At 34.2% G+C, this 12016-nt stretch overlaps 1 protein-coding gene across 1 annotated transcript in view; it reads right to left on the bottom strand.

The window, feature by feature from the left end:
- The window catches only part of MYEF2 (myelin expression factor 2), a 79067-nt gene that overhangs the window by 51797 nt on the left and 15254 nt on the right, over positions 1–12016 (bottom strand). Inside the window, exons 11-17 of the mRNA XM_082449119.1 lie at positions 10301–10402; positions 8765–8815; positions 8400–8468; positions 7999–8097; positions 7625–7696; positions 5642–5850; positions 5511–5562 (exon numbers count right to left, since the gene is read on the bottom strand). Coding sequence (XP_082305245.1) covers positions 5511–5562; positions 5642–5850; positions 7625–7696; positions 7999–8097; positions 8400–8468; positions 8765–8815; positions 10301–10402 — 654 coding nt within the window. The remainder of the gene's footprint in view (positions 1–5510; positions 5563–5641; positions 5851–7624; positions 7697–7998; positions 8098–8399; positions 8469–8764; positions 8816–10300; positions 10403–12016) is intronic.

The following is a 12016-nucleotide window of genomic DNA, read 5'->3' as shown; positions in this document are numbered from 1 at the left end:
CCTGTGCACCATTAGTGGGAATGTAAACTGGTGTTTCCACTATAGAAAACAGTATGGCAATTCCTCAAGAAATTAAAAATAGAACTACCATAAGATCCAGCAATTCCCCTCCTGGGTACTTATCCAAAGAAAATAAAAACACTAATTAAAAAAGATACATGCACCCCTATGTTCACTGCAGCACTATTTACAACAGCCAAGATATGGAAGCCACCTAAGCCTGCACTACTCAGCCATAAAAAAGAATGAAATCTTGCCATTTGCAACAACATGGATGAACCCAGAGGATATTATATGCTAAGAAAATAAGTCAGAGAAAGATAAATACTGTATAATTTCACTTATATGTGGAATCTAAAAACCAAAAGAAATGAACGTAACAAAAGAGAAACAGTTATACAGAGAAGGAACAGGTGGCTGTCTTGAGTGGAGGGGGCTGGAGAGAAGAAAGAAATAGGAAAGGAAGATTAAGAGGTACAAACTTCCAATTGCAAAAATAAATGAGTCACGGGTATGAAATGTACAATGTGAGGAATATAGTCAGTAACTGTGTAATATCTTTTTATGGTGATATACTGTAACTAGACTTATCGTGATGATCATTTGAAAAGTACAGAAATATCGAATCACTATATTGTGTAACAGGAACTAACATAGGGTTCTGGGTCAATTATACTTCAAAAGCAAAGAAACAAACTCAGAGAAAAACAAGACATCATTTTGTAGTTACCAGAGGCGGGGGGTGGAGTGGAGAGGGGAAATTGGAGGAAGGGAGTCAAAAGGTACAAACTTCGAGTTATAAGATAAATAAGTACTAGGGATGTAATACCAGAGGCGGGGGGTGGAGTGGAGAGGGGAAATTGGAGGAAGGGAGTCAAAAGGTACAAACTTCGAGTTATAAGATAAATAAGTACTAGGGATGTAATGTACAACATGATAAATATAATTAACACTGCTGAGTGTTACATATTAAAGTTGTTAAGAGAGTAAATCCTAAGAGCTCTCATCACAAGGAAAATCTTTTTTTCTATGTCTTTAATTTTGTATCTATGAGATGATGGACATTCACTGAACTTCTTGTGATAACCATTTTATATGTGTAAGTCAAATCATTATGCTGTACACCTTAAACTTATACAGTGCTATATGTCGATTATATCTCAACGAAACTGGAAGAAAAAAATTTTTTTTTAAATACAGAAATCACATTTTCTAACAAACATCATAAAATGAAACTGGAGACTATCTATATATATATATATATATATATATTTTTAAAGCTTTAAAGACAAATGCAGAGCAATTTCCAGAGTCCTCTTAGTATCTCAAATGCTGGGACCTGAAAAAAAAGCAAGTTTAATTAAAGAAGCATACCTTGGTAAATGGGAGCACTTTACAGTGATTTTGAAGAGGACTGTGGAGAATTTTCAAGAGCTTTTAAGGTTAAAGGTTCTTCATTATCCTTAATTTACCTGTTTTTCTTAACATAAGTATCCCACCATAGGTTTATTAGCAATACTAAGGTTCACTCAAGCAAGAAATCTTCAAAACTTCAAAGGAAAATATGTAATAATCTCTTGCAAAATCTGTTAATCTCCCAGGACAAGTTTCTCTTTTTTTCTCTTAAATTTCCTCTCTGTTTAAGAACCATGACTCAAACCACCAAATTCCTGACCTCACAATGATCTCAAGGCTTTTCTAGCTGACAAGGTCTATCAGCTAAGATACTTGAACCTTCTTACAGTTTGGACACTCAGGTTTATAGAGAGAAGTGGCTTATAGATACTTGTTTCACGGTTAGATTGTCCCAAAAAACCCCTAGGTATAGAACTAGAAAGTTGTTTTCTAACTTCTTCTTAATCCCATAGAAACACCAATTGAGATATTTTCTTTTCTAAAGATAAATAATTGAGGAGAAAAAAATTTAGTTTTAATTAATTAAAATCAGACTTCTCTGGTTTTGTACATGTTCCGAGGACTCTTAAATGACTTAAATATCTACTGATCTTATGTGATTCCAAGAAAAACAAAATAGGGCTGCTATTTTAGCAACAGTGTAAGATAAAAGAGTATGCAATGAGAAATCAGTATTACAGTAATCAAAGATACTGCTGTTACATATACTAACTACAAAAAATGACTTTCCTGCAATAAAAGAAAACTTTCTATTTTATTTAACTCAGCCTATTAAGTAATCTTGTGGGGTATACTCTGCAAAATGATGATGTAAAAGCATATCTAAAAACAGACCAAATTAAAGCATAAATAAATAAATAAATGGTTTAATAAAACCTACTTCCAAAGTACAGCTGTAACATAACCACAGGACAAGAAAGCAAAATCAGATATTCTACAAGAAACTATAATTATGATATGGGGGACAAAAAACAAAGTTTGAGTGTTTCTTTACAAACAAAAGAAAGTGACTATCTATGAATATTCTTCATACATTGTTTTTACTCTTACTGCATTATTTTTACCGTTATGTTAATCTAGAGTCCACTAGTCATGCTTGAAGCACCATGTGTTTTAGTAAATAAAATCCACCACAAGTCTCCATTTTCTATGCAGTTAACAGGTAGCATACTGATGTAAAAAATGAAAATAATGGAAACCTGTGGAACAACGTTATATTTGGCATGGTTTATAGCAGGAATAATTAAGAATGGGCTTTCCTTGCACTGCAGTTCTAAAACATACTAAGCCAGAGTATAGTTAAAGTGCATAGACAATATGGAAGTTTGAAAAACTACACCTATTTGACTTCATTAACACAACCTGAACTAATGTGGGGTCCAACTCTGAATGGGTCAGTTGTTTACGCTCATTCTTCTTAAAAATGTGTATTCTGAGGAATTACATATAGCAAAATAAAAGAAGATCTACTTTACTATACTCACTTCCTTCTCATCTTGTTATATTTGGGGTATCTGAACACATTTTTTCCTGAATTATACCCGCTAAGGAAATGTTGTATTGAGGGTTATATAACTCATACTCCAACATTTTCTCAATCTTTGTAATTGCCCCACCAAGGACAATTAACCACTCTAGACATTTAATAACCAGAGGGTTCGCTGATGGGCCATTTACTAGCAGTTACTGTCTAGAGGAGAGCATGGAGTACCACTAGACTCCTACTAAGAAGTAATCAAGAGAATATACTTACTCACCTTGGGCTGAGGGGGTTAAAAAAACAGCAAAAAACTGACTTCTGCTGTGAAAAGGGCCACTACTGGCTTGGAGCAGGTTAAAAAGAAACTTTCCATTCTAAGAAAGAAAAGCTCTAAGATTTGAAAATTAATAAAGTGGTGTGGCAGAAAAATAGATGGTTCAGTTCATACAAGCCAGATAATCTCCATAGTTGTCAATAGCTGGACACTTAATTCTATAAATTATTACTGTAACTTATCTTCCTTTCCATCAAGGTAAGTTCAAGGTTAAAAACAGGAAGATGGTAGGAAATTATTTAGTACGGATTACCTTAATATAAATCTGAAAGTCAAAAGCTTTTACAATTAGAATTGAGAAAACAAAAACAAAAATCATTACTCTCATGATATAATACAGACTGATCAAAAAATGACATAAAAATAGAGCTAAGGGGCTTCCCTGGTGGTTCAGTGGTTGAGAATCCGCCTGCCAATGCAGGGGACACGGGTTCGAGCCCTGGTCTGGGAAGATCCCACATGCCGCGGAGCGACTGGGCCCGTGAGCCACAGCTGCTGAGCCTGCGCGTCCGGAGCCTGTGCTCTGCAACAAGAGAGGCTGCGACGGTGAGAGGCCCGCGCACCGCGATGAAGAGTGGCCCCCGCTTGCCGCAACTAGAGAAAGCTCTCGCACAGAAACGAAGACCCAACACACAGCCATAAATAAATAAATAAATAAATAATTTTTTTAAAAAAATTACATAAATTCCTTTAAAAAAAAATAGAGCTAAAATAACAGAGTTAAGAACTTTATTTTATTGGCTAAAATGTTGTACAGATTTTTTAAATGTAGATTTGGGGACTAGTTTTTGCTTTTAAAAAATGTTTTTGAATTGTTGATGTCCTTCTGTCAAAACAATGCCAGCAACAAGTATACAAGCCCACCAAAAGACCTCAAATTTGCTGCAAGCCTTGCTCATACCTGATCTTGAAAGGAAATCTGCCTACGTACAAGGAAACAGTCAACTCAGTATTGGTCACATTTTCACTAACGTCATTTGTTTGCCCCACCTTGTTCTTTATCTTGTTTCATTTCTACTTTTTAAAATAAAGTCATATGTCATCTGGAGATTCTTTTTCACTGAAACTACAACAGCAGGGATTATCTATACTTGCTGCCACTGCTCCTCATTTGATGGATCTCACTAAGGCCGTAATATGCTCGTTTCCCCTGTAGCCTATGGGATTCATGGCTAGATGCTGCTTACTCATCCTGGTAGATCTCCTTACTCCTACAAAGACTACCAATACCTCAAAACAACTTAATAATTCTGCTTTCTCTTAGTAGCGACTATTTACTAGTTGACTTGTTTACAACAACTTTTTTATCAAGAAAAATGATCTTTCTCTTCTTTGAATAAAATGTAAACAAATATAAATAAAAAGATGATCAACAAAAAGGAGCCACTAGAATATTGTAGACAGATCCACACTGTATGTTCTTTGAGGGCAGGGGTAATATCTTACTAACTCTCAAAGGTTGAATGTACCACTTTTACTTAGCTATTTTTCATCATTATATCCCACCTACATAGTTGTACTATTAATAATTATACTCTCTGGGTTACCATGCAATAGCAAAAAAATACTAGCAGGAAATCTGTTACTTTGTTCTACTCACACTAAATCTCTCATCATTACAATAAAAAAGGCCCTCTTTTAAAAGTAATAAACCACCTAATCATCTACAGACCTAATGAACATATTACGGTTGTATGGGTAGTATCATTATAGGCAAGAACAGTTTATAAAAAAAACAGAAGGGCCACCAGAATGTACCTGTCTAAGGCATTCTAGGCAGTGGGTTCTATGCTATCAACTAAGTTTCCTTTATTGTATAGGTGACAGAGTGTGCAGAATGGGTCTCATCTATTAACTCCATATCACTTGGATGTCAGCATTTCATTGGGTCATGTTGACAAAGCACTGTACTACATTATAAACAAAGAAATAAATATACCATTCGTTAGTATTTCCCACATAAAAAACATCGTTTTAAATTCAAGCAATGATGATATGGTAACCACTTAAAAATCAGGTAATAAAATAAGCCCTTTCTTTATCCACAGGAGACAATGACAGACCCTACTCTAAATCTTGTTATTTAGTAGTAATTTGCACTGCTGTACGTCAGAGGATAGCAAAATAATTCATTTCTTTGAAGTGGAATTAAACCTGTCATACTACCCAGGAATAAGCATCTGGACAGGAAAAGAAAGGTCTAAGCAGTATTTAAAAGTTTAAAATCAATTTTTCCTCCATAATCAATATCAATATATCTACAGTCTTTGGCATACTTACCACACTGACTGAATTTCTCTTTTAGTTTCTGCCAAGTCAAGTCAAAAGGCAGCTAGAATGAAAAAAGGTATTAGTAACAGATATACAAGGAGAAAAATAATTTTAAGTATACTTTACATTTAGTTGCTTACATTTCTGACAAATATCTGGTTGCCTTTGGAGCCTATTCTGTCTCTCATTCCGCTTCCCATAGGACCCGATAAAAATCCTCGATCCATATCGATGCTCCTTTCCAGGATAGCTCCTATACCTGGTCCCATTCTATCAAAGCTGGAACTCATCCGATCCAGTCCCATCCCCATTCCTCCAGTCACACTGTTCATGCCACCCATTCCACCACCTGGATTTTCAAGAAGGGAAGGGAGGATTTGGGAGTTTGATGTTTTTGTTTTAAAAACAGAAGGAAAAGGAGAAGGAAGAGGAAGAAGGAGAAAAAGAGGAGGGAGAGAATCATTTTTGAGAAAGAAAGAGAGAAAAATTAATTCATTTATGTAATTAGACAATATATAAACAAAATTATTTTATACACACAATATAACAATCTTCCAAGGAACAGATTTTAATTTTGTATATATTCAGTTAGTTGAATGTTAATGGCTAACTGAATCTGTTCATTCTATTATACATATACATTTCTAAAAAATTATATTCTGATCATAAAACATAAGTTACATAAATTTTCTATCAATTTTATTTTCTATGAATTTTATTCATTAATGTTATAGTAGTTTGCGTCCTCATTTTTATCTTTTAATAATACCAAGCTTAGTAATTGTTAGAACAAAGACATATGGGGTAAATTCAAATAATTACAACTCCAACACATCAACTGTTGCTCTCATCATACTGTCCTACATAATATTCTTTTCCTAGCTTACCTTTCACCTCAGTATCTTGTTTCGCATACAATTGCTCTTTTCATATCAATTCGATTTTCAATAACCACAGAAAAACCTAACTTTTAGTCTCTATGTTATACAGAACTTGTGGAGATAACAACAAAAACTGGAATCACACTCCTTTAGCCAGAGCTTAAAAATCTAGCTTGTAGCTCGTACCCACTTGACTCTTCTTATACGTTGAGTCCCCTTTAACTATTCCACTCCTACTCTTTCTCAATCGTATCCTTTTTTCTCGTACCTAATATCCCCATTCTAAAAATTAACAGCACCCTCAAATTGGCATGCTGTGAATAACAAATATAAAATTAGGGGAACAGAAGTATAAACACTGAGGTGAAAAAGGAAGGTAGGGGAGTTATAATTAACAGGAAAATGGCCAAGGCTGAAAAGATGATGAAAAGAAGGAATAAAATGAGAAGCACGGTACAATGGAAGTAAGTATCTTCAGCTGACAAGATTTTTTTAACTCACTCTTAGAAGAGTTCAAGTAGACTTTGTTTCCTATTTGTGAGATTTCAATCAATTAAAGGAAGTCGGTAACTATGGAGAGCTCACATAGACATGGTTCAGTAAGCAACACGGGCCAAAAACTAAGCCTTGTGTTAAGGCTTAATATAAGGCCTAAAATGTAGTAGTGGAAACAGACGGAAGAAATTTGGCATTCCCCAGTTTTGCAACAATAGTACTCTTGATTCTATCAAAGAAAAGGTTTAAGAAGCAAGGAAATAAGCATTTTTTTAACCTTGCCCTCAACCTCAGGAGGTCTCCAGAAGTGTTAGATCTGAGGTGATTCACCTGTGTTTACCAAAAGACACAATTTTTTTTCACAGATGAAATAAGCTAGTCTCAAATAGCAGTTATAGAGAATAAGCAAAGAAACAGAGTTGGTGCTAAAGCTAATGTTGTTCGTGACATATGATCAGAAAAAGCCCCAGATTCTTTAGTTGGAATAAAGGTTCTTGAATTGGGTGACAGTTAACACATATTCTGGTGTTTAGAAATGTCAAAGAAGTAAAATTCAAAGTTAGTTTAGAAATTTCCAACAGCGATAAAACAGTAAAGCTCAATAAATATCAAAATTTATTTCTAAATTATGACAAGTCATATTAACATATAAGAACAAAGTATTACAACACTACAATAACTACTCTTGCAAAGTTTTTTGCAAGTATTCAAATATTACTGTAAAATTCTAGTAAAATTTAAACCTACTTATTCCAGATCCTACTGGACCCATGTTAGAAGCTCCTATTCTTCCTGCAAACCCTCCAATCATTGCACTGCCTAAACAAGGATGGAAAGATAATATACTAATTAATTTAAATAATCATAGTTTAAAATTCCCAAGGTATTATGCTCTCAGAAGATGTACAATAACTGAAAAGTATAAAGTCTTCTACAAATAGGGTTCAAATATGTAAGACACTGAAAAAGAGAGCTAGTACATTAAAACCTCTGAAGTATTTTTCTTCAAGTAATAAATTGCACGAAACATTATAAATTTCTAATTTTTCATACAAAAAAAGACAGCCAAACTTCGAAAAATACAACCTGCAAAAAGAAAAGAAGTAAACAGCCAGCCCTACCAAGTCTACCAAAGGAATCTCCAAAGCCTCGATTTATTCCAATATCACCACGTCCAAAATCTCTCTCCATGCTACTAGTCATCGCACCACGGTATAGCTCTGAAAAGATTATGCAACAAATTAACCCTTTTTCAAGTATTATCAATAAACAGTAATCCATTTAGGAACTTATTGAAACTAAACTGTAATGACAGCAAAAGTCACAATACAAGAAGTCCATTTACCCAACCTACTTCACACGCCACAGATATCCCAGTCCCGCTCTGCCTGGCCCTATCCCCTGGTGCCCATACATCCTCTGAAAACATCTACAGTATCCATTCCTAAGTAAAGGGGGGACATTTTTAATAATGGGGAAAATGAAATGTAGCATACACATCCCACTATATACATTTACCTACCTCCCATTCGACCAACTCCTCCAAATCCTCCCATGCTACTCATTGCTTCCAGACCACCAAACCCAATTCCTATAGAATAAAGATTAAGTTTGAGATCTGTCATTTATATAGCTGAAAGGTACATTTTGTAAATATTAAGTCTCATCAGTAAGCTCTTCATCCACCCTACCTTGTGCAACTGCTTCCTAACACATCACCTTCCATATCCCTTAAGTATGGACCAGGCTCAATTTCTGCTAGCAGCCTTTAGGACGTGAGCCAACAATAAACCATGACTTTTGTTTCCCTTGGAATTCTCAACATAGTTTCTAACTTACTAAACATGGTGATGGGTACATACAAAAAAAACAAATGCTTATACATACCTCCTCCAATTCTATTCATGCCTGCAAAACCTGGACCATCCATTCCCATACCTCAAATAAAATACACAATATGTACTTTCAGTAAATCTTATTTTAATGACTGAAGAATGACATAATGCAACACAGCAAAATAGATACCAATGGTCTAATCACAGTGGAATACTAGAGAAGCAGCAGGGCACAGATGGGACGGTTTAAAGTGCTATGCCACAGCAGTTGTCTAATCATGAGTCTTCAAAAAGGCCTCTTTGAATATTTATTAGACAAGAAAACAAAATTCACTGGTCATACTCACATTCAGTTAGAGAATACCTAGGACTAGGTAATCGTTCATTTTTTTTTTCAGCTCAGACACACAAATATCACTACAGCAGATTGAGAGATCAGGTCAGAAAGTAAGGACTCCTTTAAACATGGCAGCTAAGGGAGCAGTAAAAAATGAAAGAATAAAAATAGTATGTGTTTAGGAGGGTAGAGGGCCTAAGAGTAAGGGAGAAGATTTCCATCTGTTTAGATCATAATGATTACCATAACTACCCTCACAATTTAAAATGTAACTATAGCATCTCAACAAAAATAGAAACCAGATAGCATTAATTAGTCCATCAATTAAAACAGCAATTCTCAAAATATGGTCTAAGGACCTCTGAGGGTTCAATAGGTTGAAACTCCTTCATTATCCAAATAACACTAAGATATTGACTGTTTTACTCTCATTTTCTCATGAGTATAAGGTGGAATTTTCCAGAAACTACATGATAGATGACACTGTAACAAATTGAATGCAAAAGCAGATGTAAGAGCATGACTGTCTTGCATTAAGCCAAACATTAAAGAGATGTACAAAAAGGTGAAATAATATCACTCTTCTCACTAATTTTTGTATTGGAAAATACAATTTATTTTCTTAAAAATTACATTTATTTTAACACATAATGGGTTTATCATTGTTATATGTAAATTTTTTTAAATTTCTAAGTTTTAATTTCTAATACAGTAAATATTGACAAATATAACCACATAAACAAAAGCACTTTGGGTCAGCAAATTTTAAGAGTATAAAAGGGTTCTGAAACCAAAAAGTTTAAAAATCAATCTTCAAAGATAAACTGTAGGTTAGTCTACGTGAATAGTCAAACAGCTATCTGAAAAGCTACCCTCCCAACTAGATATTCAAATTTTAATTGCTTATATGGTAGTATTTCAGCCATTCCACAAATACTGTATATCCATGATACACAAGGCATAGACTATGTTGAATATTCTCCTTCTACCTTAAAGACAATTCAAAATCCAAAGTGCTAAAAGGCTAGCTGTAACGTGGCTGGCCTCAGAGGAACCCTCCTGACCTTCTGTTCAACCTCTTTCATGTTCTCTGCTCTCCAAGGTTTCATTCCTTTTTCTGACTAAAGTAACATCTTAAATATTCAACTATAAACTACAGTCCTTTAAATATCATTACAAACTAGTAAATATAAGCTTTACAATGTAGCAAATGTATCATTTAAAAAGAAATAATAAAGTTAGAATACTCACCACTTGGACCTAAATTTCCCATTACACCACCTATGTTCAACTGGCTGGCACTAATAGGCTGTCCACCTGGACCAAGTCCCATTCCAATGCCTCCAAGACCACCTAAAACACAAATAAGAATATTATTACCAACTTATATATGATCAACTAACTGGCACTGAAAAATTTTTTAAAGCTATATGCCTGTAGTAGTATTTCTAAAATTTGGCAAATTTGTAAATAAGAGCACCAGTTCTTCTTTTCATTGGAATGCAGCACATTGAAGCCTCACTATAATATCATTTACTAATGAGAAGTGTTTTATGAAGCAGATCCATCTTATATCCCAGTTAAAGGCATACTGAAAAAGAGTAATGAAATACCAAGAGGATTTTGAACCACCTTATAAATGACATACATATCTGAAAATAAGAATATTGCTTGAATCTGTAGACCCTCTTAAAACCTAGGAACTACTTTTCAGATGGTTCAAATCAAACTAAAAAGTCAACAAATATGAAAACATTGAATAAAGCAAACGTTATACTACCTAGTTTTATCATTGACATATTTATTTATATAAATAAATATATTTATTTATATTTATATGGTATTTTAATTTATTTATATACTATGGTATACAGGGTTTTCACATCTATTATCCACAGATGAGGTAATTTTTGAGACTGTTAAGTTACTTGTACAATGCCATTTAACTACGTGATTAAGCTAAGACTAGAATTCAAGTTTTCTGTCTCTAAATCCAGTATTCTTTTTACTTTCTCTCTTAAACTAAGTTCACTGAAAAGAGACTGTAAGAAGATAATCTGATGACTTAAAGACAGTGGGAACTGTTTTATTCTACTAAATCTGAGTTTGGCTTAAAAGTTCTTGCTAGTCAATGTAGCAATTAGTAAGTGGTAAGGGCTGAGAAAACCATATACTATATATGTTTTTTTAAAAAGAGTACAGAAGCATGTAGTGTTAAATTGGAGAAAGAGCAATGTGACCTGGTAAAAGAAATTATCTTTTTTAGCTCAGTCCCTAAAAATGGTTCAAAGCAATAGCACACTTGACTATCAACAATGCTCATGTCTGCACCTAAAACTCTTATTTTCATCTCTGATATCATTCTTCACTAAAAGGAACCAGGCCTCTTTGAAAGTAGGCCAATCTCATGTCTTTGAACAAGAAAAATCTTCATGGATCTGGGAAATCCCATTTTCACCAGAAAGTAATAGCAGAGGCATAGGAAATGAGAGGCCCCCACTTACCAAGTTATAATAATTTGAGAAAAAGAAGTGGGGGGTTGGGGAGAAAGGAAAAAAATAGGGAGGTTAATAATGATTAACTTAACTAAAACAACAAACTGATTCTGTTAAAGTCTATGAGTTCATATTACATCTCAATAGAGTACATAAAACCATAAATCTTGAAAAGAACAGATATAAAAGTATGAATGTAATTTTTAAATCTAAATAAATTGAAAAGTACTAACAGTGGAAAAGTCAATCGAAAGCCCCTACTTTATAAAACCAGGATATTAAAAGATGACACCCTGAGTGATAAGGAAGGGCAGGAAAGGACTGCCCTACAAAGGGAGAACAGGTAATATTCAAAGACATGTAAGCTGAGCATTTTCGAGAATTTATTTTAAAAAACTAATTTCTCAATTGTGAAAGCCCTACAAACAGTAATCCACATCCACACTGTAGTAAAACTGCATGCCAAAGACAA

This window comes from Balaenoptera physalus, assembly GCF_965194825.1.
Source record: "Balaenoptera physalus genome assembly, chromosome: 2".
Lineage (NCBI taxonomy): Eukaryota > Metazoa > Chordata > Mammalia > Artiodactyla > Balaenopteridae > Balaenoptera > Balaenoptera physalus.
The sequence above is the reverse complement of the archived record's forward strand: the minus strand, read 5'-3'. Positions and strand labels throughout refer to the sequence as shown.